General features: G+C 40.7%; 1 protein-coding gene across 5 annotated transcripts in view; it reads left to right on the top strand.

Annotated features, from left to right (window-relative positions):
• LOC140715673 (progesterone-induced-blocking factor 1-like) overlaps positions 1–26,308 on the top strand; it is a 282,888-nt gene that overhangs the window by 89,341 nt on the left and 167,239 nt on the right. For all 5 annotated transcript variants that reach the window (XM_073028043.1, XM_073028051.1, XM_073028064.1 and 2 more), the window contains 3 exons: positions 632–782; positions 9,791–9,881; positions 23,996–24,098. In XM_073028043.1, coding sequence (XP_072884144.1) covers positions 632–782; positions 9,791–9,881; positions 23,996–24,098 — 345 coding nt within the window. The remainder of the gene's footprint in view (positions 1–631; positions 783–9,790; positions 9,882–23,995; positions 24,099–26,308) is intronic.

The following is a 26,308-nucleotide window of genomic DNA, read 5'->3' as shown; positions in this document are numbered from 1 at the left end:
ATATTTTCTTTTTTACAGAAAAAGTGTTTTTATATAAAATATTTGTATTTCTTGCTTTAGGAACCACCAGTAAGTTGTCACGTCCTCAGCAGCGCCATCTTAAACTGGAGTCATTTCACAAATCAATTAAAAGTCAAATTACATTAAGCTAGTTGATAACGATACATTCCTTTCTAAAGTACGCTGTAAAAGTAAAGAGATTTTATGACTGTTCCTCGCATTCATGGTCATCATTCCTTATTGCTCCTACATCTTGAGAAGCGTACTGATGGCTGTTTTTCTCCTCTTACTTCTCTTCACTTCCTCTGTCTCTCTTTCATCAAATCATCTTTCCATCTGTGCCTCCCATGCCATGCACTCTATTCCTCACTTTCTTTACTTCATCTTTCTTGTTAATTCTGTCATGATTCTTAACATTCCATTTCTCTCCTTGTCCTTTCTTGTACCCTACTTTTCCATTCTGTATCTAATTACTCATCTGTCTTCCAGACAATGACCAGTTATTTGCAATTGTTCATGATTCTTCATGTGTAACTATGGATATGCAGCACTATGTATTTTACTTTATAAAGTTAGTATGTAATAGGGGGTTTACTGTTAATGGTTGTATTTTGTGCTGTTGCCTTGACAGGTTTTAACAAAAGAATTTTACAAACTGCAAGCATCAGCAGACAAGCACACCACTGAGCTTCAGACTCAAAACTCCGAGCTTCAAGCTCGACTGGAGACTTATGAGAAACTGGAACAGGAGTTGGATGGTGTTATAATGCAATCAGCTGAAAGTAAGCCACATTTGAGATTTAGCCTGATCTCTTCTCACTGTTATCTGACAAAATTGTGAAGGATTTATTTACAAACATTCTTATAGTCAGCTGCACCAACCACAGAGAGCATGTGCTCTTTTATATTTTTAATCATCAAAGATAGACCATTAATACACCCATTGATACAGGCAGAATACAGTAGAGTTTAATGGAGAGACTAGAGTATGGTGCTGGTGTTCATTAATCAAAGACTGTGCTCATGCAGTATACCAACACTCACTGCTTTTCACTTAACTCGTGTTAATCTTTTTGAGAGTTAATTGGTAGAATGTCCTATAACTACGTTTAATTGGCTGGCCCTGGCAGCATTGAAACTTTGCTATTCTAGGCAACTCTGCACAGTATTTAGGACTTTCTCCTTGTAGGTCCAGGAACGCAGGTAAAAATCCTCAAGTGGTGGTGTTTGCACATTCTCCCATGTCAGCCAGTGCTTCAGATTTACCCTATAGACAAAAGGCATACTGGTAGGAAATTACTTCTTTGAACAAGTGAGTTTAAAAGAATTAAAGGGGGGGGGGGATGTTATGGACATGTGGAAATTTGTAATTCACAAGTTACAGAGAAAGAAGAAGAGAAATTAGATTGATGGAGTTGCTCTCCTGGGAGCTGGCATGTACCTGTTGTGCCATTTGCCATCCTCTACATTGTAGTAACATCGCTTAGTTTCGTGTAAGGGAGAAATGGTGAGCTGCCTTGAACTGCTGTTTCTATGATGAATAAAGATAGTCCCACTATTTTGTTGGGTAAGAATTCCAGAACTTCTACACAGTGACAATGAAGAAATGGCAATTATATACAGGTAGTCTCCGAGTTGCGAACGTCCGACTTAAGGACAACTCGTACTTATGAACTGAGGAAGGAGACCGCAGTCCGCCATTTTACATTGGATCACGACGCCGTCTGCCATTTTAAGTCGTTGCCATTGACACTGTGTTGAGTGTGTAACTTTGTATTTGGCTTAAATTTTTCTTAGCAAGATTCACTCTGACTCCCCCCCACCCCCATTCCGGTCGGTTGCTGGCACAGTGAGATCAGCGCCGGGCTCGAGAACGAAGGTTCTGGAGTTTGATTCAGTGACAGACCGCTCCCGTGCCGGGTTGTTGTCGATCCAGTGACTCCTGTACCATCCATGCCGGGTTGATGTCGAGCTCGCAACTCGACCTCGTAAAAAAAACACTACCACCTCCAATTTAAATTCGCATGCGGAATATTATGGAGGATCAAATACCCAAACCCAGCACAGCCCCCACTTGTCCCATTTAACCTGTCTCAATGTGGTGGACTTTAGGACTTGGGACCCGGGACTTTAGGACCCAGGGAATTCAGTGCGGACCTCGGGAGTCGGCAGATGTTGGGACCCGCCACCCACAGTGTTTCTGTTCAGTTGATGGGAAGTGATCGCGATTGAAAATAAAATGGAAATAATAAAGCATTTGGAAAGAGGTGAAGCACCATCGGTCATTGGAAAAGCGTTAGGCTACAGTCGGTTAACGATTGGAACAATTTTAAAAGATAAAGTGAGGATAATGGAGCATGTGAAAGGCCCTGCCCCGAAGAAAGCTACAGTTATTACTAAGCAACACAGTGGTTTAATTATTGGAATACATACGTTTCTTAAGTGTTTTATATGCATAGAAAGGTAAAATATATACTAAGACAAACGTTTGACTAACTGACGCTAAATAATACCGGATGTACTTGTTCCGACTTGCGTACAAATCCGACTTAAAGACGGACTCAGGAACGGAACTTGTTCGTAACCCGGGGACTGCTTGTATATCAAGTTAAGAAGGTATGTGACTAGGAGATGGTATTGCTAGCATACATCTGCTGATTTTGTCGTAGATTGCGGTGGTCAAAAATTTTGAAGCTGTTATTAATTATAGCTGATCCCCTAGCTGCTCAACAACAAACTGCTCTAAAAAGCCATCTTCTAGGCATTCAACAAATTTCTCCAATTGACCTGCCTGTTGAAATCTCCCATGACCTATCATGACCTTGCCCTTTTTACACGCCTTTTCTACTTCCCATTGTAATCTGTGGTCCACGTCCCAGCTACCGTTGGGAGGGCTGTATATAACGGCCTTCAGGGTCCTTTTACCTTTGCAGTTTTTTGACTCAACCCACAAGGATTCAACATCTTCCGATCCTATGCCACAACTTTCTACTGATTTGAACCCATTCTTTACCACTAGAGCCACACCACCCCCTCTGCCTACCTTCCTTTCTCTCCGATATAATGTGTAACCTTGACATTCGGCTCCCAACTACAACCATCCGTCAGTCACGACTCAGTGATGGCCACAACGTCATACCTGGCAACCTGTAATAGTGCAACAAGATCATCCACCTTAATTTTTATACAACGCGCATTTAGATACAACACCTTGAATACCATATTTGCTATTCTTTCTGATTCTGCATCCATACTGTTTTGATACTCAGCCTGTTGGCTGCAACAAAGTCCCATCTTCTGCCTGCCCTTCCTGACAGTCTGACTGCACGCTATCTTTACTTTTTTACCATCCGTCCTATCCTGAGTCCTTTCACTCCAGTTCCGACCCCCTGCCAATTTAGTTTAAACCCTCCCCAACAGCTCTAACAAACCTGCCTGCGAGAATATTGGTCCCCCTCTAGTTCAGGTGCAACCTATCAAGTGATCCCAATGATTCAAGAACCTGAAGCCCTGCCCCCTGCACCAGCTTCTCAGCCACGTATTAATCTGCCAAATCATCCTTTTCATACCTTCATTGGCGTGTGCCACAGGCAGTAATCCAGAAATTACTATCCTGGAGGTCTTGCATCTCAGCTTTCTACCTGGCTCTCTAAATTCTCTTTTCAGGACCTCTTTGCCTTTCTTTCCTTTGTCATTGGTACCAATATGTACCAAGATATCTGGCTGTTTTCCCTTCCTCTCCACAATGCTGTGGATGTGATATGAAATGTCCCTGACCCTGGCACCAGGGAGGCAACTACCATTCGGGTGTCCCATTCATATCCACAGAGTGTCCTGTCTGTTCCCCTGACTATTGAGTCCCCTATCACTACCGCTCCTCTCTTCTCCCTCTTTCCGTTTTGCACCGCAGACCTATGCTCAGTGCCAGTAACCTGGTCTCCATGGCATTCCCCTGGGAGGTCATTTCCCACAACAGTATCCAAAGTTTTATACCTATTACTGAGAAGATTGGCCGCATGAGCGTTCTGTGCTAACTGCCTATATACATTTCCATTTCTCTTGACGGCCACCCAGCTATTTGCCTCCTGCAACTTAGGGGTGACTACTTCCCTGTAATTCTGATCAATTATCTCCTCACGCTCCTGTACAAGCCAGTGTTAAGTAATTAAACTTTGTAGGTGTTGGTGAAGTTTGGAAAATCAGATGGACCTCTGTGTGGAATACCATTGACCTAGATTTATATAATATGTCCCACTGTTTTTCTGGCTGTTTGTCTGGAATTTTATAATGATAATGTCGTTGAATGTCAGAGCTGCTTAGACTCTTCTGTGGAATTTTGCTAGCACTGGATGGTATGTTATTTGTGTTACGTACCCGTGGGTATCTTGTGACTGTCACATGACTTTGATATAATTGAGGCTGTGATGGGCATGATGTAATGGCCTTGTGATGGTGGAGTGATGTAATTTTCCCGCCAGTGAGAGGTCATGTGATGGCCTGTTTCCAACAGGTATAAAAGGAGAACGCATCGCTGTGATGCAGGTCAGTTCGTGGCTTAAGTCGTCAGTGACTCCATTCTGCTGCGTATTTGGTTTCATGGCGCAGTTTCGTTTTAAAGTGGAGTTTTAATTTCTACTGTAAGAATCGTTGTGCCGGCAGTTCTGAAAATTGCTGCCAGTTAAAGTCCAGTCAGAGAGTGAAGAATTATCGAAGTTCGGGAAGCTGAAGGATCGAGAAAAGTTGGTGGTGTCAGCGGTAAAACAGGTTCGATCTTATTTGATCCTCGTTCAGAAGGAATTAGTAACCTGCGTCCGAGATAGCTCCTGCATTGCTATAAGAGCAGAAACAGCTGGATGCAGCATTTCGCCAAGGAAAGGTCAGTACCTTTAAGCCATCTTATTTCTTTCATCGTAAATCCTTCAGGCAAGGCATATTTCGGCTGGGATCAGTGGTAACGTCGTGAGGTCGAGGAATTTGTTACTTCTAGGAAAATCTCTCCTAAGTGACTGTGTAAATCATTTGGACTTTTGCATTACTACTTTTAAGAACTGTGTTTGCATTTCTCGTTTTAAGAACTGTTCGAACTGCTGTATAGCAGCTGACTTCCGGTTAAGTTAGCCATTTGTTTACTTTTGGGTTTTTTTTTTAGCAGTATTTGATAAAAGTTTTATTTGTTTATAAAAAAAACCTGTCTCAATTCTATATTCATTGTTGCTGAATCGTAACAATCGGGGGCTCGTGAGATAAGTACCGTTTTTGTGCTTAAATGCTTGTTTAATTATCGATCGGTGTTTTGGAAAAGGGAAATACCCGATCCTTTTGTTTGATTGGTTTGTGAGTGGTATTCGGCAGCTATGAATATTGACAACTTCCTGGCATCGCCAGACCCGGAGTTATTAGCGAAGGCGAAAAAGAGCGATGTATCTGAGATTGCTAGCAGGTTGGAACTTAAAGGTATTTCAGCGGTTACAACAAAGACCGTAATTCAGAGGAAAATCGCGGAACACTATACAGATTCGGGTGTTTTTGATGAAATGATTTTAGATAAGTTCCCTGTGAGTAAAGCAGTGAATCAGTTACACCTGGAACAGGTTGCGTTAGAATAGCTTAGAATAGAAGCTGAATTAAAACAGAAGCAATTGAAAGCTAACTTGGAACTTTGTCGGTTAGAAGCTGAAAGTAAACAGAGGGAATTTGAACTCGCGATGGCGGAATTAAAGTCTGAGAATCAGTCTTCTGGTTCTAGAAAAACGTTTGTGTTAGTCAGGAAATTAAATTGGTCCCTCCATTTAATGAAACAGAAGTAGAGAAATATTTTCAACATTTTGAAACTGTTGCTCTGATTTCAGAGTGGCTGAAAGAGAAATGGCCAGTGTTGTTACAGAGTGTAATTAAAGGCAAAGCACTGCAGGTTTATACAGCTTTAACTGCTGAGCAAGCACTTGATTATGATCCTGTGAAGCTGCACATATTAAAGGCGTATGACTTAGGTCCGGAACCATATAGAGAAAGATTCAGAGATTTGAAGAAATCTGTGGAAAAAACTTATGTGGAATTTGCCTACGATAAAGCTGTGTGTTTTGAAAGATGGGTTTCCTCTAAAAATGTAAATGGGGACTGTAATAAATTGAAAGAGCTTATTTTAATGGAAGAATTTAAAAGGAGCATTAAAAGAAGTTAGTGAGAAAGGCAAGGAGGAAGGAAAACCTGTGAAGGAAAGACAGTTTGGTCCCATTTGTAATTACTGTAAAAAAAAAACCCGGTCACGTAATAGCCAACTGTTTCCGATTGAAAAAGAAGGAGAAGGAAGCAGTCCCAGATGCTTGTGTGCAACATACTGAAACACCTATAAATTCACAGGGTTTGGTAAACACAATTGAAGCTTTGTTTGAGTCTGGCCAAGTTAAGAAGGGATATGATCATTTTATAACTGAAGGATTTGTATCTTTGAAAGAAGGATCCACTCCGGTGCCAATAAAAATCCTTAGAGATACTGGAGCTTCTCAATCACTGATGTTAGACAGTGTGTTAAAGTTTAATGATGAGTCTGACACTGGTGAGGTAAACTATATACGAGGTGTTGGGAGTGCCCTTATGCCTGTGCATTTGCATAGAGTAAATTTAAGGTCAGGGTTAGTTACAGGGCTTGTTAAAGTAGGACTACAACCTTGTTTGCCTGTGAAGGATATTTCTTTATTGTTAGGAAATGACTTGGCAAATGGACAAGTTTTTCCTGAAGTGCATTTGACAATAAAGTCAGAGGAACCATGGATGGATTCTAACACAGCTTCCTCCTGTGTTGTAACTCGAGCTATGGCTAAAAAGCTTGATGTGCAGAATGAGGTTGTTACCCATAACTGTTCAATTCAAGATTCGAGTTTTGAGGATGTGTCGGAAACTTTCTTACCTTCATTGTTTGAACAAGATTCTTGGAGTAAGTCTGACCATGAAGATTTGTCTCTGTCTCAGGAGTTGATAGCAGAGCAGAGTAGAGACCCTGAGATGATCAAATTAAACGAACAAGCTCTTCCGGATAGTGAAATTGATAAGGTACCAGTAGGATATTATTTTGAGAAAGGAGTATTGATGAGGAAGTGGAGACCGCCTACAATTCCTGCAAGTGATGAATGGAATATTGTTCACCAGATAGTTCTTCCTAAAGTTTATCGAAATGAGATTTTAACTTTAGCCCATAGTGTGCCCTTGGGTGGACATCAAGGGGTGAGGAAAACTGTGGACAAGATTTTAAAACATTTTTGCTGGCCTGGTTTGAGGAAAGATGTGGCAGTGTTTTGCAGAACGTGTCATACTTGCCAAATTGTGGGTAAACCTAATCAAGTTACTCCAGTGGCCCCACTGCAACCTGTTCCCGCATTCGGTGAACTGTTTTCCAAAATTATTATAGATTGTGTAGGACCATTACCAAAAACAAAAACTGGCTATCAGTACTTGCTGACTATCAAGTGCACTGCGTCTAGGTTTCCAGAGACAGTACCACTTAGGAATAAATTTGATTTTTTTTTTGTAAATAGTCATTTGTTAAAATTTTGATCTTGACAGATCAAAATTTTTTTTGGAGGGAGGTGTTACATACTCGTGGGTATCTTGTGACTGTCATATGACTATGATATAATTGAGGCTCTGCTGGGCATGATGTAATGGTCTTGTGATGGTGGAGTGATGTAATTTTCCCGCCAGTGAGAGGTCATGTGAATGCCTGTTTCCAACAGGTATAAAAGGAGAACGCATCGCTGTGATGCAGGTCAGCTCGTGGCTTAAGTCGTCAGTGACTCCGTTCTGCTGCATATTTGTTTTCATTTTAAAGTGCAGTTTTAATTTCTACTGTAAGAATCGTTGTGCCGGCAGTTCTGAAAATTGCTGCCAGTTAAAGTGCAGTCGGCGAGTGAAGAATTATCAAAGTTCGGGAAGCTGAAGGATCGAGAAAAATTGATGTTGTCGATGGTAAAACAGGTTCGACCTTATTTGATCCTCATTCAGAAGGAATTAGTAACCTGCGTCCGAGATAGCTCCTGCATTGCTATAAGAACAGAAAGAGCTGGATGCAGCGTTTCGCCAAGGAAAGGTCAGTACCTTTAAGCCGTTTTATTTCCTTCATCGTAAATCCTTCGGGCAAGGCATATTTCAGCTGGGATCAACAGTAACATTGTGAGGTCAAGGAATTCGTTACTTCTAGGAAAATCTCTCCTAAGTGACTATAAATCATTTGGACTTCTGCATTACAGGCAGTCCCCGGGTTACGTATGAGTTCCGTTCCTGAGTCCGTCTTTAAGTCGGATTTGTACGTAAGTCGGAACAAGTATATCCGGTATTATTTAGCGTCAGTTAGTCAAACATTTGTCTTAGTATATAGTATATATTTTACCTTTCTATGCATATAAAACACTTAAGAAAGTATGTATTCCAATAATTAAACCACTGCGTTGCTTAGTAATAATTGTAGCTTTCATTGGGGCAGGGCCTTTCACATGCTCCATTATTCTCACTTCATCCATTATCCTTTAAAATTGTTCCGATCGTTGACCGACTGTAGCCTAACGCTTTTCCAATGACCAATGGTGTTTCACTTCTTTCCAAACGTTTTATTATTTCCACTTTATTTTCAATCACGGTCGCTTCCCGTCAATAGAACAGAAACGCTGCGGGTGGCGGGTCCTGAGCTGCGCCGGCTCCCGAGGTCCGCTGGGTCCTAAGGATCACTGCACTGAGTTGCCCGAGTCCTAAATTCCACTGCACTGAGACAGGTTAAATGGGCCAAGTGGGGGCTGTGCTGGGTTTGGGTATTTGATCCTCTGCAATATTCCGCGAGGGAATTTAAATTGGAGGTGGCAGTGTTTTTTTACAAGGTCGAGTTGCGAGCTCGACATCAACCCAGAAAAGGAGCGGTCTGTCACTAAATCGAACTTGGGAACGTCCGTTCTCCAGCCTGGCGCTGATCTCACTGCGCAACCAGCCAACCGGAACGGTTGGGGGGGATGGTGCGGGGTCAGGGGTGAATCTTACTAAGAAAATTTTAAGCCAAATACAAAGTTAAACACTCAACACAGTGTCAACGGCAACGACTTAAAATGGCGGATGTTGTCGCGATCCGACTTAAAATGGCAGACGGCATTCTCCTTCCTCGGTTCGTAAGTACGAGTTGTCTGTAAGTTGGAAGTTTGTAACACGGGGACTACCTGTACTACTTTTAAGAACTGTGTTCGCATTTCTCGTTTTAAGAACTGTTCGAGCTGCCGTATAGCAGCTGACTTCCGGTTAAGTTAGTCGGTTGTTTACTTTTGGGTTTTTTTGAGCAGTGTTTAATAAAAGTTTTATTTGTTTATAAAAAAAACCTGTCTCAATTCTATATTCACTGTTGCTGAATCGTAACATTTGCAACTTACAAACTGGATATTTTAGACTGCAGCAATAAACTAATTTATTGATATTAGGATGTAGATAGCTAATTTGGGATCTCATTTGTGCAGTCACAATATTTTACATTTATCCATCAACCATTGGAGAGCATTTATCTCACTTTTTTTCGGTCCAGTAATCTCTTTAAAAGTGATGAGGGGCAAGATTTTTTAATTATGATTGGTGTGCTTCTGTCCACACATTAAGATCCTAAATTGTTTCTCAAAGTACTGTGATTGTTCTATGAATGATACATGAAACTTCATAATATACATATTACGAATTTTACAGGTTGCCAACTGGTTAATTATATGTATTATGATTTTTCCGATTTTTAATGGCATATATCTATAATCCTCTTGCTTTCTTCCTGCAGTGGAAAATGAGGATGATGCTGAACGCGTTCTCTTCTCTTACGGTTACGGTGCTAATGTTCCCACAACAGCGAAACGCCGCCTTAAACAAAGGTAAGAAATGAGGTTTTTTTTTCCCACCTACTGAGTACCACCAGAGGAAGTAAAAAATGCTACAGGGATTAACATTATTTGAAGAAATTTATGAAGTAAGTGCTGAAATTTTTCCCATCCTGATTTCATTAAGAATTCCCACACAGTCTGTTTCATCTCCACTTCCCATCAAAGAAAATTGAATGTGTCAATGAAGCATCTGCCCTTGTACACCCATGTTTCAAAGATTTTGTCTTTAATGCAAGTTTACTTTGGGAGTACTAGTTACTTGTATTAGTCGTTTGGAAAGTTGGCAATCCACATCAACTTTCAAATAATGAATGAGACTCTTCTAAGTCAGTTTACAAAACTGTGTGGAGGCTTAGGATTCCTGCAAAAGTGTGTGACTTGTGGGAACTCACAGAACTAATTCTGCTACGATGCTAAAGTCATTGCAGAATCCACTGCTGGATACCAATTTCTGCATTTTCTAGCATTTACACAAGGAATCCGCTACTGAACCTTTTCCAAGTTTGCTGCTAATGAGGTGACTCCATTCATCTTAATGTAAGGTACTGTCTGTGAACCATTTAACTTATATTGAAGATAGTTTTCTGAATTTATTAACATTTTGAAAAATGGTTATACTATGATCATTTTTTAGCAGTTCTTGAATGTTTTTAAATGCTTGTGAATGCCAAGGCCATTCCTAAATGTTCAAGGGCTTTGACAAATTATTCATCCCGGACTTGGCATAACCAGCTGTCAAAACATTTCTATGAAGGCCTGGCTGATCAAATTGGAAGTTGTGTAAGTTGGCCCATTTCAGGTAATGATGGATTTAACAAATAGTGATCATGGGCAGTAAACAATTCTGTGGCTATTCTATGGATTATCTCTATCATGAACCTTCTTGTGGTAATGACGTGTATTTATGAAGGAGAACAAAATGCAAAGATACCAATTGTAATGCACATTTATTAAATTAAAAATGAAAGGACTCAGGGAAACAAAATATAAAACTAACTTCTTCATCCCCCATTTGAAACTGAGAATAATACTGGTGGTCCAAACGTCTGTGCCTCGTTGAACATCAAAGGGAAAGGTTTTGTTGCTGATGATTCGCAACAGTTTTCATTGGTACTCTCTGAATCCAACTCATTAAATAGCAGCGTGTCTCAGACTTCTACAGTTTAACACATTCTGTGAGAATTGGATGAGCAGAATTTACTAATAGAATTAGAAGTCTGCTTCTGTTGGTTTTCTCTGTCACTCACTTCTGCAGTGGCTCCCAATTTTGTGGAATTCCTCAGTGGGAAGCTTTAGTTGGATCTTTTCTTGGCGTAGGATCTGAGTCCTCATTGATTTCAGCGAAGATTGTGGAACACAATTTAGAATGTTACGAGGGAAGTTAAGTTATTTTTGGCACTAGTTTAACATCTAGTTTATTTTTTCACTTTATTTTAATGCAAAATTTTATTCATATAATTTACTTCAATTTAAATAGTTTGTAGATGTTTTACTCGTTCTCCATGACATTTAAAAGCTAACGATCAGTTGCAGGTTTATACAACTGACAAAGTTCCATCTCCAGCTATATCAAATGTAAGATCAGAACTCTTCACTGTGTCATCTCATACATGGGACGCGCTTTGTTCTTGTTCAGATCATACAACTAGAATGAGGAAACCACTGAGATAACAAGGCTAGAAAGTGTGAGCATTAGTAGACCACAGGCCGTGATTTCAGGTTGTGTGAAAGCAAACATTTGTTTCAGGTCATTGTTTCAGGTCACAGACCTGTTGTACTGTGTTTATGCGGACTGCAGTTCTTTGAGGTGAAAACAAATTCAAGATGAAATTTCTCTTCCAAAAAAATATTAAAGATTTCCAATGACAATGAAATATTAAAATCTTGAATTTCTACATAATCAGAGCTTTGTGCAAGTCCCAGATGCTAAAGCTGTAATGTGCTCTTATATGATAACATTATAATGAACTATTCTTGTAACATTCAGTTTTAATGACCCTTATTTTGACACTAGCAGTGTGCCAGATGTTGAAGGGTGTGAGGGAAGAGAATTGTGGGCAGTTACTATTACAGGGGAGAAGGTGCACAAAAAGACTTAAGGGTACATAAGTCACCTAAGCCAGATGAACTGCACCCTATAGGGTTCTGAACGAGGTAGCGGTAAAGATTGTGGAGACATGAGTAATAACCTTTCAAAAATCATTGGACTCTGAACTGGAAAATTGCAAATGTCACTCCACTCCTTAAGAAAGGAAGAAGGCAGCAGAAAGGAAATTATAAGTCAATTAGCCTGACTTCAGTGGTTGGAAGACATTGGAGTCAATCGTTAAGGGTAAGGTTATGGAGTACTTGGCACAGGACAAGATAGGACAGCGTCAGCGTGGTTTTCTTACAGGAACATCTTGCCTGATAAACCTGTTAGAATTCTTTGAGGAGATTACAGGTAGGATGGATAAGGGGGATCCAGTAGGTGTTGTATATTTGGATTTTCAGAAGGCCTTTGACAAGGTGCCACAGATGAGGCTACTTACCAAGGTAAGAGCCCATGGTATTACAGGAAAGTTACTGACATGGTTAGAGCATTGGCTAATTGGTAGGAGGCAGCGAGTGGGAATAAAAGGATCCTTTTCTGGTTGACCAGTGGCGTTCCACTGGGGTCGGTGTTGGGGCCGCTTCTCTTTATGCTGTATATTAGTGCTTTAGATGATGGAATAGATAGCTTTGTTGCCAAGTTTGCAGATGATATGAAGATTGGCGGAGGGGCAGATAGTGTTGAGGAAACAGGTAGGCTGCAGAAGGTCTTAGAAGAATAGGCAAGAGAGTGGCAAGTAAAGTACAATGTTGGAAAATGCATGGTCATGCACTTTGGTAATAGAAATAAATGTGCAGACTATTTTCTAAACGGGGAAAAAATCCAAAAACCTGAGATGCAAAGGAAGTTAGGATTCTCTGGCAGACCATCCTAAAGGTTAACTTACAGGTAGAGTCAGTGGTGAGGAAGCAAATGCAATGTTAACATTCATTTGAAGGAGTATAGAATACAAGAGCAGGGATGTGATGCTAGGATACGTCTTTATAAGGCACTGGTGAGGCCTCACCTTGTGAACAGTTTTGGGCTCCTCATCTAAGAAAAGATGTGCTGGCAGTGGAGTGCGTTCAGAGGAGGTTAACAAAGATGATTCCGGGAATGAAAGGGTTATCATACAAGAAAAGTTTGATTGCTATGGGTCTGTACTCGCTGGAATTTGGAAGGATGAGGGGGGATCTCATTGAAACCTTTCGATGAAAGGCCTAGACAGAGTAGATATGGAAAGGATGTTTCCGATGGTGGGGGAGTTGCAGACAAGAGGGCCCTGCCTCAGGATAGAGAAATGTCCATTTAAAGCAGAGTTGCAGAGAAAGTTCTTTAGCCGGGGGTGGTGAATTTGTGGAATTTATTACCACAGGCAGCTGTGGAAGCCAGGTCATTGGGTGTATTTAAGGCTGAGCTTGATAGGTTCTTGATTAGACAAAGCATCAAAGGTTACGGGTAGTGGGGCTGAGGAGGGGGAAAAAAGATCAGCCATGATTGAGTAGTGGATCAGATTTGATGGGCCAAATGGCCTAATTCTGCTCCTCTGTCTCATGGTCTTATTCCACTGAAAATCAGCAGTGCATTAAACAACACAAGCAGAATCCATAATAGAATTTAAGCTGAGACAACACTTAAAGATAACATGCTGGAGGGCAAATCCTTGATGACGCTGTTGTCTGATCAGATGATGTGCCCCCAACACACAAATGCACAAGACAGCTTTGATGAGAAAACTAACAAAGCAATATTTACCTTTGATGCTTGACAATGGCATGAAAGAGATTATCTTTGCCTCTGAAGATGAAGCTACAAATCATGGGAACTATCATAAACCTCCAGGTGCAAATACACCAGTTTGCAAAAGCCACACTTGCAACCAGAGAAACTAGCATTGTTAAAGATGCAACGCCAATACAGAAAAACAGAAGTGCAAGAAATTAACCTTGGAGAAGACCAAGCATGTGAGCATTAGTCAAGGTGGAAAGAATTCTTCTTTTAATTTAAAGTTATTAATTTTCTTAAATGTGAAAAGGATATTAAGTTAAAGGATATCCACTCTTTTAAAGCCAGCCAATTTGCCACACATTTTAATTCCACGTCTCATTTCCATTCTGATATGTCTATCCATGGCCTCCTCTACTCTCAAGATGAAGCCACACTCAGGTTGGAGGAACAACACCTTATATACCGTCTGGGTAGCCTCCAACCTGATGGCATGAATATTGATTTCTCTAACTTCCGTTAATGCCCCTCCTCCCCTTCTTACCCTCTGATTTATTTATTTTTCCCCCTTCCCCTTTTTGTTCTCTCTCTGCCCATCATTCTGCCTGTTCTCCATCTCCCTCTGGTGCTCCCCTAGCCCTTTCTTTCTCCCTGGCCCTCCTATCCCATGATCCTTTCCCTTCTCCAGCTCTGTATCCCTTTTGCCAATCACCTTTCCAACTCTTAGCTTCCCCACCCCCTCCGGTCTTCTCCTATCATTTCGCATTTCCCCCTCCCCCCTCCTACTTTCAAATCTCTTACTATCTTTTCTTTCAGTTAGTCCTGACAAAGGGTCTCAGCCCCAAATGTCGATAGTACTTCTTCCTATAGATGCTGCCTGGCCTGCTGTGTTCCACCAGCATTCTGTGTGTGCAATTTGAAATTTCAGTCCCTTTCCAATGTTAGCAGTCTGCAGTCATGGAATGTTCCTCTGCCAAGTATTGATATAGCACAAACAATGAAGTTCTATCATGTTGCATTCCCGTCATTTGGCAACTTATTTTACAGCAAGTTGTGAATACAGCTCAGCACATCATGGAAACCAGCCTCACTTCCATAGACCCTGTCTATACTTCACAGTGCCTTAGTAAAGCAGCCAACATAATCAAAGATCCCATCCATCGCACACAAGTTCTCTTCTCCCCCTTTCTTCAAGCAGAAGATGCAATAGCCTAAAAGCAAATGCTACCAAGCTCAAGGATAACTTCTAACTTACTGTTATAAAACTATTGGTGGCCCTCTTGTATGATAAGATGGACTCTTGATTTCAGTCTACCTCATCATAGCCCTTGCATCATACTGTCTGCCTTCACTGCACTCTCTCTGTAACACTTTATTCTCTATTCTGTTAGTTTTCCCTTGTAGTACCTTGATGTAATGAAATAACATGTATGGATGACATGCAGAATAAAAGTTTCTCGCTGTACCTTGGTACATGTGACAATAATAAACCAATTTTTAATAATGACAATAAATATTGATGATAGCAGAACCAAAGTAGTATAATCCTTTTCTCCTTCTTTCACCTACAGAAGGCTATGAGCTGGTGCTGGGAAAAGTTTAGATAGATAGATAGATAGATACTTTATTCATCCCCATGGGGAAATTCAACTTTTTTTCCAATGTCCCATACACTTGTTGTAGCAAAACTAATTACATACAATACTTAACTCAGTAAAAAATATGATATGCATCTAAATCACTATCTCAAAAAGCATTAATAATAGCCTTTAAAAAGTTCTTAAGTCCTGGCGGTTGAATTGTAAAGCCTAATGGCATTGGGGAGTATTGACCTCTTCATCCTGTCTGAGGAGCATTGCATCGATAGTAACCTGTCGCTGAAACTGCTTCTCTGTCTCTGGATGGTGCTATGTAGAGGATGTTCAGAGTTTTCCATAATTGACCGTAGCCTACTCAGCGCCCTTCGCTCAGCTACTGATGTTAAACTCTCCAGTACTTTGCCCACGACAGAGCCCGCCTTCCTTACCAGCTTATTAAGACGTGAGGCGTCCCTCTTCTTAATGCTTCCTCCCCAACACGCCACCACAAAGAAGAGGGCGCTCTCCACAACTGACCTATAGAACATCTTCAGCATCTCACTACAGACATTGAATGACGCCAACCTTCTAAGGAAGTACAGTCGACTCTGTGCCTTCCTGCACAAGGCATCTGTGTTGGCAGTCCAGTCTAGCTTCTCGTCTAACTGTACTCCCAGATACTTGTAGGTCTTAACCTGCTCCACACATTCTCCATTAATGATCACTGGCTCCATATGAGGCCTAGATCTCCTAAAGTCCACCACCATCTCCTTGGTCTTGGTGATATTGAGACGCAGGTAGTTTGAGTGCACCATATCACAAAGTCCTGTATCAGTTTCCTATACTCCTCCTCCTGTCCATTCCTGACACACCCCACTATGGCCGTGTCATCAGCGAACTTCTGCACATGGCAGGACTCCGAGTTATATTGGAAGTCTGATGTGTACAGGGTGAACAGGACCGGAGAGAGCACGGTCCCCTGCGGCGCTCCTGTGCTGCTGACCACCGTGTCAGACCTACAGTCTCCCAACCGCACATACTGAGGTCTATCTGTCAAGTAGTCCACTATCCAATCCACCATGTGAGAGTCTACTCCCATCTCTGTTAGTTTGTGCCTTAAGATCTTGGCCTGGATGGTGTTAAAGGCACTAGAGAAGTCCAGGAATGTAATCCTCACAGCACCACTGACCCCATCTAGGTGAGAGAGGGATTTGTGCAGCAAATACGTGATAGCCACCTTTGAGTAAAAAATGACATACTTAACACCTGCTATGATTCAGATATTCATTGCTAGTAGCCCATTTGCTGCTAAAATGACCTTACTGCTACCAATAGTAGCACTGAAAGGTGAGGAGGGGGAAGATGGGTCACATGCTTATCCAGCTCTGTGGAAAAATATTTGATTACATTCCAAAACTGAAAATTCATTGCAGTGTACACGGTTACACATGATCAGAAACACAACATTTGCCAGTCACTTTTGATGGGGAAATGGTGATATTAAACTGGATTGCAATGCAGAGGGACATGTCCTTGTCCCTGCTTCTACTAATCCCTCAAGTAACCTGGCCATCTACTCTTTTCATGAATCCTTCCTAATTTTAAATCCATAACAACAGAATCTTTAACTTAATGATGATTCAAAAATTAATCAAACATTTGGTCACATATGTGCTGGTGAAAAATGTTCTTCGATCCAGGAAAAGGCATTCATTTAAATTTAATACACATGTCTGGTATTAGAAAAATGCATATCCATCCGTTTTAGATTTCTAACTATTGTTTTCTGACGATTTCCCTTGTTTTTACAGAGCTGCTTTCAGCAAGATTACTTAACATCTCAGTAGGCAGACACACTAGATATTTATCCCAAATCAGGTCTTCATTCTCATCAAGCATTTCTGAGATTCCATTCTTATCCTTCAGTTCTACCCTGGGGCACAAGTGTTAAATAAATCTTTTGAGAATTGCAGACAGTAAAACCATGATTACAAAGTCTTAGTAAATCCAGAAGTTGTAAAGCTGTGGTGATGATGAATCTAAAAATTAGTCTGCTGAAGACTTCCCTACTTTTACAGTGATTTTGTTGATGTTTTAATTTTGATTGCAGTTTATTGTTATGCCTTAGTGTTTGAGGACAAATATGTACAAGAATATGCAGCTGTGTGCTTTCAAGCCATCTGTAAAGTTCTAATTTTTTTGTGCTTGCAATATTTCGTTTTTAAAAGAAAGATTTAAAATGGAAAATAGTATTTAATTTGTTAATTTATGTCAATCAAGCTATATAAGTTATATTAGTAACAACAAAACCATCCTCTATTAATATGTACTTGGGCCAGAATTTTAATGCCAATAATTTTCTTAAACTTAAATTTGTTAGTTAGATTGCATTACATTGCTATTCCTGCTTGCATGCATGGAAAACTTGAGCACGATTGCTGATTTGACATGTAGCCTTGGAATGTGGTTAAAAATCACTGTTAAGAAGAGCATATACAGGCCTCTGTGGCATTTAAGATGGGCTGTTTGATAAAGTATCTAGATAACTTTTCCTAATGATCACAGTTTTACACCACTGAAGCTTCATTTCTTCAGAAGGGCTCTGATGGGACAATAATTCCAGCACATTTGAAAATCTTTATGTACAGAATAACACATTCATATCACCATGGCTGTCTCTGATTCTCCCAGATCTGAGCCGTTGATGACTTTTTGCATTTTTGTAGATGACAGCATAATCCTATTAATGCTAAAAGTTGTCAGGGAAATCCCCAGACTTCTCAACCATGAAATAATTGCACTAACAGACTCACAGTGTGATACAGCCCTCCAAGCATCTTTCTATAAATAATTTAGATGTTTTTGATTTTGTACCAAGTTCCAGAATATCAAGGTTTTCTTGCCTATCTGAAAACATGATTGTAAATCTCATGGTTGGAAAGTGGAAGGTTAAGGCAATCTATTGGTTGATTTGACCTCATTTTTTTAATATTTGATTTCCATGTTTATCTTAAAAAGTAAAATTGGTAAATTGGTTTATTATTATCACATATTAATTCTATAGCGAAAAACTTGCATACCTTCCACACAAATTAATTCATTACAGTGATGATTAAGGTAGTTCAAGGTAAACAATAAAGGAATGCAGAATAAAGTTTTACAGTTATAGAGAAAGTGCAATGCAGGTAGACAATAAGGTGCAAGGTCATAGTGTCGTAGATTGTGAGGGCAAGAGTCAATTTTATTATATTAGGAAACTTCAGTAGTTTTATAACAGCAGATAGAAGCTGTCCTTAAAAATGGCGGTACATACTAGACATACCCAACCCAAAAGCTGTGGATGAGCCAGGAGATTCATAGTCTGCTGAGGGCTAGAGCTGTGGCATTCAAGACCAGAACTATACCAGAAATCCAGATATGACCTACAGAAGGCTATTTTAAGAGCAAAAAAAAACAATTCTGATTGAGGTTAGAGACAGAATCAGATGTACGTCAGCTCTGCTAGTGTTTTCAGGCCATTACTTCGTACAAAATGAAACCTAACATCATGAATGGCAGTGATGCTTCACTCCCAGATGAGCTCAATGACTTTTATGCACGTTTAGAAAGTAAGAATAAAACTAAACCTGTGTGAATCCCTGCAGCATCTAATGACCCTGTTGCCTCTGTCTTGGAGGCTGAAGACAGAACATCTTTCAAGAGGGTGAACCCACACACGGCATCAGGCCCTGATGGTGTACTTGGTAGGGCTCTGAAAACCTGTGCCAACCAACTTTTAGGAGTGTTCAAGGCTGCCTTCAATCTCTTCACTGCTGCAATCAGAAGTTCCCACATCCTTCAAAAGGGCAACAACCATACCAGTGGCCAAGAAGAGCAAGGTGAGCTGCCTCAACCACTATCGCCCAGTAGCATTCACCATCTACTATGATGAAGACTTTGAGTAGTTGGTCATGGCTAGAATCAACTCCTGCCTAAGCAAGGACTGGACCTGTTGCAATTTGTCTGTTGCCACTACAGGTCTACAGCAGACTCAGTCTCACTGGCTCTCCACTCAGCTTTGGATCGCCTAGACAATAGTAATACCTAAGTCAGGCTGATACTTAATGATTACAGCACAGCGGTCAACACAATCAGTGCTAACCACCAAGCTCCAAAACCTAGGCTTTTGTACCTCCCTCTGCAACTGGATCTTTGACTTCCTCACTGGGAGACTACAGTCTGGGTAGACTGGAAATAACATCTCATCCTTGCTGAGAGTCAACACCAGCACACTTCAAGGATGTGTACTTAGCCCACTGCTCTACTCTCTCTACACACACAATTGTGTGGCTAGGCAGATTTCAAACACTGGCTATAAATTTGCCAACAATGCTATTGTTGGCAGAATTTCAGATGGTGACAAGGGGGCATACAGGAATGAGATAGATCAGTTGGTTGAGTGGAGTCACAACAACATCCTTGCACTCAATGTCAATAAGACTGATAGTGGACTTCAGGAAGGGGAAGTCGAAGGAACACACACCAGTATTCATCAGGGGATCAGTAGTGGAAAGGGTGAGCAATTTCAAGTTCCTGAGTGTCAACATCTCTGTAACCGAACATATTGATGCAATTACAAAGAAGACACAACTGCGGCTATATTTCATTAGGAGTTTGGGAGACTTGGTATGTCACCAAAGACACCCGCAAACTTCTACAGATACTCTGTGGAGAGCATTTTAATTGATTGCATCATCGTTTGATATAGAGGGGCCACTGCACGGCTTTGGAAAAGGCTGCAGAACATCGTGGGCATTAACCTCTCAAGCATCAAGGACACTGTCAAAAGGTGATGCCTCAAATGGTGCCATCCATCATTAAGGGCCCCCGTCACTCAGGACATGCCCTCTTTTCATTGCTGCCATCAAGGAGAAGGTACAGGAGCTTGAAAACACGCACTCAATATTTCAGGAATAGCTTCTTGTTTCTGAAAAGACAATGAACTCATGAACGCTACCTCACTCTTTTCCTCTCATTTTGCACAATTTATTTATTTCAATATTTATTTATTATGATTTATAGTTTTTATTTTTATGTATTGCCACAAAGCAACAAATGTCACGACATATGCCAGTGATATTAAACCTGATTCTGATGTGTGTTTTCAGGCTTTTGTATATTCTGCCTGCTGGTGGGGAGGGGCGATTGTTGCTTCAACGAGTGACACCTTCTTTAAAGGAAAGGAATTTAAGTTTTTGCATTGAGTAGTAGATGTGCCCATAATTTTGTGGTTATATCTGCTAAAGCTTAAGGTTTTTTTTGCAAGTTCTAAGTTTTCATAAGCTTTTTTTAAGATTCTATTTTTCAGCAATCATTGTTAATCCTATTCCATTTCTGTGCATACTAATAAAACTGGAATAAATGGAGCATGTCAGTGTATCAAGATACAATTTTCCCTCTTGCAGGTCTTTTCCTGCCTCTAAAGAAAAATGCTTTGGGAAATTAACCATGTGCAAAGCGACTTAGTAAATTAAACATGATCTCAGTATGATTAACCACATGTCAATCAAGATTTTGCCCCTACATGCTTTATTTGATGGCAGATTTCCCAAAGTATGACATGATTCTGTATGATTTGTTTAGACTTTATTCTCTAAACCTAGATTGGCATGACTGCATTAGATATGAGACTTGATCTCAATCACAAAGTTATATTTAATCTCTGGGATGATACTTCCATTACAAAGACTGTCAAAAGAAGAAATTGATATATTTGTAAAATCATCTTTGTGGTTTAATATAGGTTTGTGAGCATAGAAATTAGCACTATATGATTGACTGCAGCATATAATTAAATTCATTTCTAACTTCTAGATTTATTCTGTAAAGATAAAAGATAAATGAGTGTTTTGGATATTGTTTAATGGAAGCTGCATATTCAGGTAGAGAGCTCCAATTGAAAAACTATGCTTAAATCTGGTTATGAGCTTGGAACAGGATCCCTAATTGTAGACAATTGGGGAATAAAAGTGAATCTTCTGGAGGAAGGTTTGAAATTCATCAGAACTCATTCCCTACCCACTGATCTCTGTCTGGTACTTATTCCTGCAAGTGGGGCAAATGCTACAGCTGCCTCTTCACCTCTTTCCTCACCACCAGTTATGACCCTAAACAGACACTTCACCTGCAAGTCTGTTGGGGTCGTTAACTCCTGGTGCGGCCTCCTCTACATCAGTAACACTGGGAATCATAGACTGGGGACCACTCCATAAAGCACCTTCAGTCTGTGTGCCACAACAGGTGGGATTTCCTAATGGCCACCCATTTTAATTCTACTTCCCAATTTCATTCCTCCACTGCCACGGTGGATTGGAGAGCAATAGCTCATATTTAATCTGGGAAACCTCCAACTTCCAGTAATATTTTCCCCTCCTCCTTCCCTCTTCTTCAATTCCCCACTCTGGCCCCCTCTCAGGCCTTCTCTTCTCCTCACTGCCTATCACCTCCCCCTGGTGCCCCTTCTCCCTCTCTTTCTCCCATGGTCCAGTCTCTTCTTACATCAGATTCCTTTTTCAGACCAAAGTTTTTCACCTATCACCTCCCAGCTTATTACTTCATCCCCCCCCTCCCACCACCTTATTCCTTTCCAATTGTGATGAAGGGTCTTGGCCTGAAACATTGACTGTTTATTCCCCTCCATAGATGTTGCCTGACTTGCTTAGTTCCTCTAGCATTTTGTGTTGTGTTGAAATTAATTAGCCTGTATCAACATGATTCAAGCTAAACCTGTAACAATTATGATCAGATATACTTAGTTCAAATCTTGCAGTTCATCTTCTGTTATAATAAAAATCAAGAATGCCTCATGGTGAAATAGTCTCCACCTGCATCGATATATCAACAAATCTCCTGATCCAGGACAAAGCAGTAATTCGATTGATACTCCTCCCATTTTCTTTGGCACCATGACTGAATCCTCTGTGAGGGTAGCTTCATCAGCAAGTGTGCACTATTCCAAGAAGGTGGCTGATAGCCATCTTCTTGTTTAGGAGGAGCCAGTGATGCCCAGATCTAGAAAAAATTAATAACAAAATGCTCCTCCAGGGGCATTGGGGGAACCTGAGTGTAATGTACCATCATTTAGCAGATGCAGGCTTTTTAGTATGCTGATGATGCTTCTGCGGCAAATGACTTCCCAAAATTTCAATTAGAAACATAGAAAACTTACAGCACAATACAAGCCCTTCGGCCCACGAAGCTGTGCCAAGCATATCCCTACCTTAGAACTACCTAGGCTTTACCCATAGCCCTCTATTTTTCTAAGCTCCATGTAGCCATCCAGGAGGCTCTTAAAAGACCCTATCATTTCTGCCTCCACCACCATCGGCAGCAGCCCATTCCACACACTCACCACTCTCTGTGTAAAAAAACTCACCCCTGACATCGCCTCTGTTCCTACTTCCAAGCACCTTAAAACTGTGCCCTCTCATGCTAGCCACTTCAGCCCTGGGAAAAAGCCTCTGACTATCCACATGATCAATGCCTCTCATTTATCTTGTACACCTCTATCAGTTCACCTCTCATCCTCTGTTGCTCCAAGGAGAAAAGGCGGAGTTCACTCAACCTATTCTCATAAGGCATGCTCCCTAATCCAGGCAACATCCTTGTAAATCTCCTCTGCACCCTTTCTAAGGTTTCCACGTCCTTCCTGTAGTGAAACAACCAGAACTAAGCTAAGTACTCCAAGTGGGGTCGGACCAGGGTCCTGTATAGCTGCAACATTACTTCTCGACTCTTAAGCTCAATCTCACGGTTGATGAAGGCCAATGCACCGTATGCCTTCTTAACCACAGAGTCAACCTGCGTAGCAGCTTTGAGTGTCCTATGGACTTGGACCCCAAGATCCCTCCGATCCTCCACACTGCCAAGAGTCTTACCATTAATGTTATATTCTGCCATCATATTTGACCTACCAAAATAAACCACCCCACACCTATCTGGGTTGAACTCCATCTGCCACTTCTCAGCCCAGTTTTGCATCCTATCAATGTTCCACTGTAACCTCTGAACAGCCCTCCACACTATCCACAACACCTCCAACCTTTGTGTCATCAGCAAACTTGCTAACCCATCCCTCCACTTCCTCATCCAGGTCATTTATAAAAATCACAAAGAGTAGGGGTCCCAGAACAGATCCCTGAGGCACTCCATGCAGAATCTGACCTGTCTACAACAACTTTTTGTCTTCTGTGGGCAAGCCAGTTCTGGATCCACAAAGCAATGTCCCCTTGGATCTCATGCCTCCTTACTTTCATAATAAGCCTTGCATGGGGTACCTTATCAAATGCCTTGCTAAGATCCATATACACTACATTTACAGCTCTACCTTCATCAGTGTGTTTAGTCACATCCTCAAAAAATTCAATCAGACTCATAAGGCATAACCTGCCTTTGACAAAGCCCTGCTGACTATTCTTAATCATATTATGTCTCTACAAATGTTCATAAATCCTGCCTCTCAGGATCTTCTCCATCAACTTAGCAACCACTGAAGTAAGAATTATGTACATGCTGTACATGCAATCCATTATTTGTCACGGGGGAAGCCATGTACATTCTTGATCTTTCAATTATAAAAGATAAGCGTTTCTGTACCTCGCTTGTGGAAGTATAAACCTCTGTTGGACTTAACAACTTTATAGGGACAGAAGAGCTTTGAAACTATTAATTGCCAGTTTCTTTCTTCCTTTCAGTGTTCATCTTGCAAGGAGATTGTTACAGATAGAAAAACAAAATTCACTACTCCGTAAAGATCTTGAACGTCACAAGCTTCATGCTGACGAATTAAGTCAAGAGGTATTTTCTTTGTTTCTCTGTTACTAGTTATACTATGCACTGATTGGCGCTAAGTTGCTATTCACTACCTCAGCAGATTTTAGGGGATATACATTGAAAGGGTCGAGTCCCACCTAGTTAAGGAAGTCTTTGGTCCACCTGGTTTGGTGAATAATTTTATTCCTGCTTGGAAACCTGTCTAACAAATTATTTGACTAAAATCAGTGAACTCAAGTCATGCCATTCAGGTGTTGGCATATTATACAATTGATGTTCTGAATACAATGTTATAATTGACAATGAGTTAGTAATTTGAGGAATCAGGTGAATGATTATTTAACCAGGAAACACTGCCTTGGGATGTTTCCAGTTCTAGGCTCTTAACTGTTTGTGCTACTCTCAATAATTAGTTTGAAGCCATTCACTAGATGGGATTAAAAGAGTGGCTTTGTGTTACTGTCTTGCTACATTAGTAACTAGTGACCATGTTCCAGAAACATGCAGGAGAATCTTTTTAACAATTAAAGGAGAACAGGAAAACTTATGTTGATTTCCAAAAATAACTTTGTGATGCAATACTGATCATTTACTGTTAAAGAAAGCTTCAAAAGCTAGCAACCATATTCATTCTAAACCAAAGCCACATATTGATATCTTCCAGGGAACAGATTGTCCAATTGAATTCTAGGTCTCATGGAAATTCAAGCACCGTACTTGGTCTTCATTTGAAACAGTTAATATCTTCAGTGGAAGACCATTCTTTGCTCACTTTCTGCAGATGTTGTCTGGCCTTCTGAATGTTTCTAGTGTTCTCTAATTTTATTTCTGATATCAAGCTCAGTTTTGGATAAGGACCCCTTCTTAGTAATGTGCTTTCTTGTCTTTAATGTATTTGCACCCCACCCCCAAACACAGGCACACACTTTCACACACTGTATGGAATTGATCGTCCCATCATTGTTCTCACTTTTCTGCCGTGCTTCATAAGGCCATTCATCTCTTCGGCCTGTTGCTAAGATCATACTAGATATTTTACCTCAATACTACTTTTCTGTATTAACCCTTTATACCTTGATTCCTTTAATAAACAAAAACCCATTTATACTGTTTTGAATATGCTCAGCAATTGAACCTCCAAGGCCCTCTTATATAAAGATTTCCAGAGATTCTCCTCCTCTTCCAGGATGAAACAATTCCTTCTCATCTCTATCTGTAGTGATCAACCCTCCCTCTGGGGCTGTAACTTTTAGTTGTAGAGACTCCAGCCAAGAGAAACATCATTCCAGCATCTACCCTCATCATCGGAATTGATGCAAACAACATATTTCACTGTGTCTTTTGACGTACATGTGACAAATAAGGCTAATCTTCTTCAAGCTATTCAATCCCATCATCATCTCACATCAGAAACAAAAGCAAGTTTTTGGAGTTCACAGGTTCAAGATTGCTCTTTGAAGAAATTAAAAGCTAATTTCCCAAATAGGCTGCTATAAAGAACAATTTTTTAAAAACAGTGCTGTTGTCTAAATTCATGGTCACTGATACTCCTTGTTACTCCAAATATGGTTCCCAGGAAGCTAATTATGCATGGTCTTTATGGTTCCAGGAAGCTATTTATGGATGGTGTCAATGGGGGAACCACTCATTGAGCTCCTTCGCTCTGACTGTTGTACCAGCCAGGATCTCCTGTAGGCAGCCATTCTAAATTCACTTCCCATTTCCATACTGAAGTGTTTGTTTTCAGCTTTCTTCATTGCTGAGTTGAGGCTAGGTGCAGATTGGTACCTCATACCTCAATGGTAGTTTCCAACCTGCTGGCATAAACATTGATTTCTCTAACTTCTAGTTGGTTTTTTTTTCTGATCCCATTGGCCTCCATCACCCTCTTTCCCCTTCTACTGTATTCCCATCATCTACCCATTCATCCCACTATTTTCCCTTTATTATATGATGCCCTATCTTCTCTCAAAATCCATCTTTTTAAGACCTTTTTCACTTCAACCTATCACATCCCAGCTTCTTACACCTTTCCCATTCTCTTTTCTCCCTTACCTGTCTATCAACTCTTTCACCTGGATCGACTTATCACCAATTAGCTCATGCTCCACTTCTTACCCCCGTCTTTTTATACTGGCTATCCCCCTTCTTTCTTTCCAGTCCTGATGAAGGGTCGTGACCTGAAACATTCACTGTCCATTTTCCTCCATATACATTACTTGACCTGCTGAACT

This window comes from Hemitrygon akajei, chromosome 2, assembly GCF_048418815.1.
Source record: "Hemitrygon akajei chromosome 2, sHemAka1.3, whole genome shotgun sequence".
NCBI lineage: Eukaryota > Metazoa > Chordata > Chondrichthyes > Myliobatiformes > Dasyatidae > Hemitrygon > Hemitrygon akajei.
The sequence above is the reverse complement of the archived record's forward strand: the minus strand, read 5'-3'. Positions and strand labels throughout refer to the sequence as shown.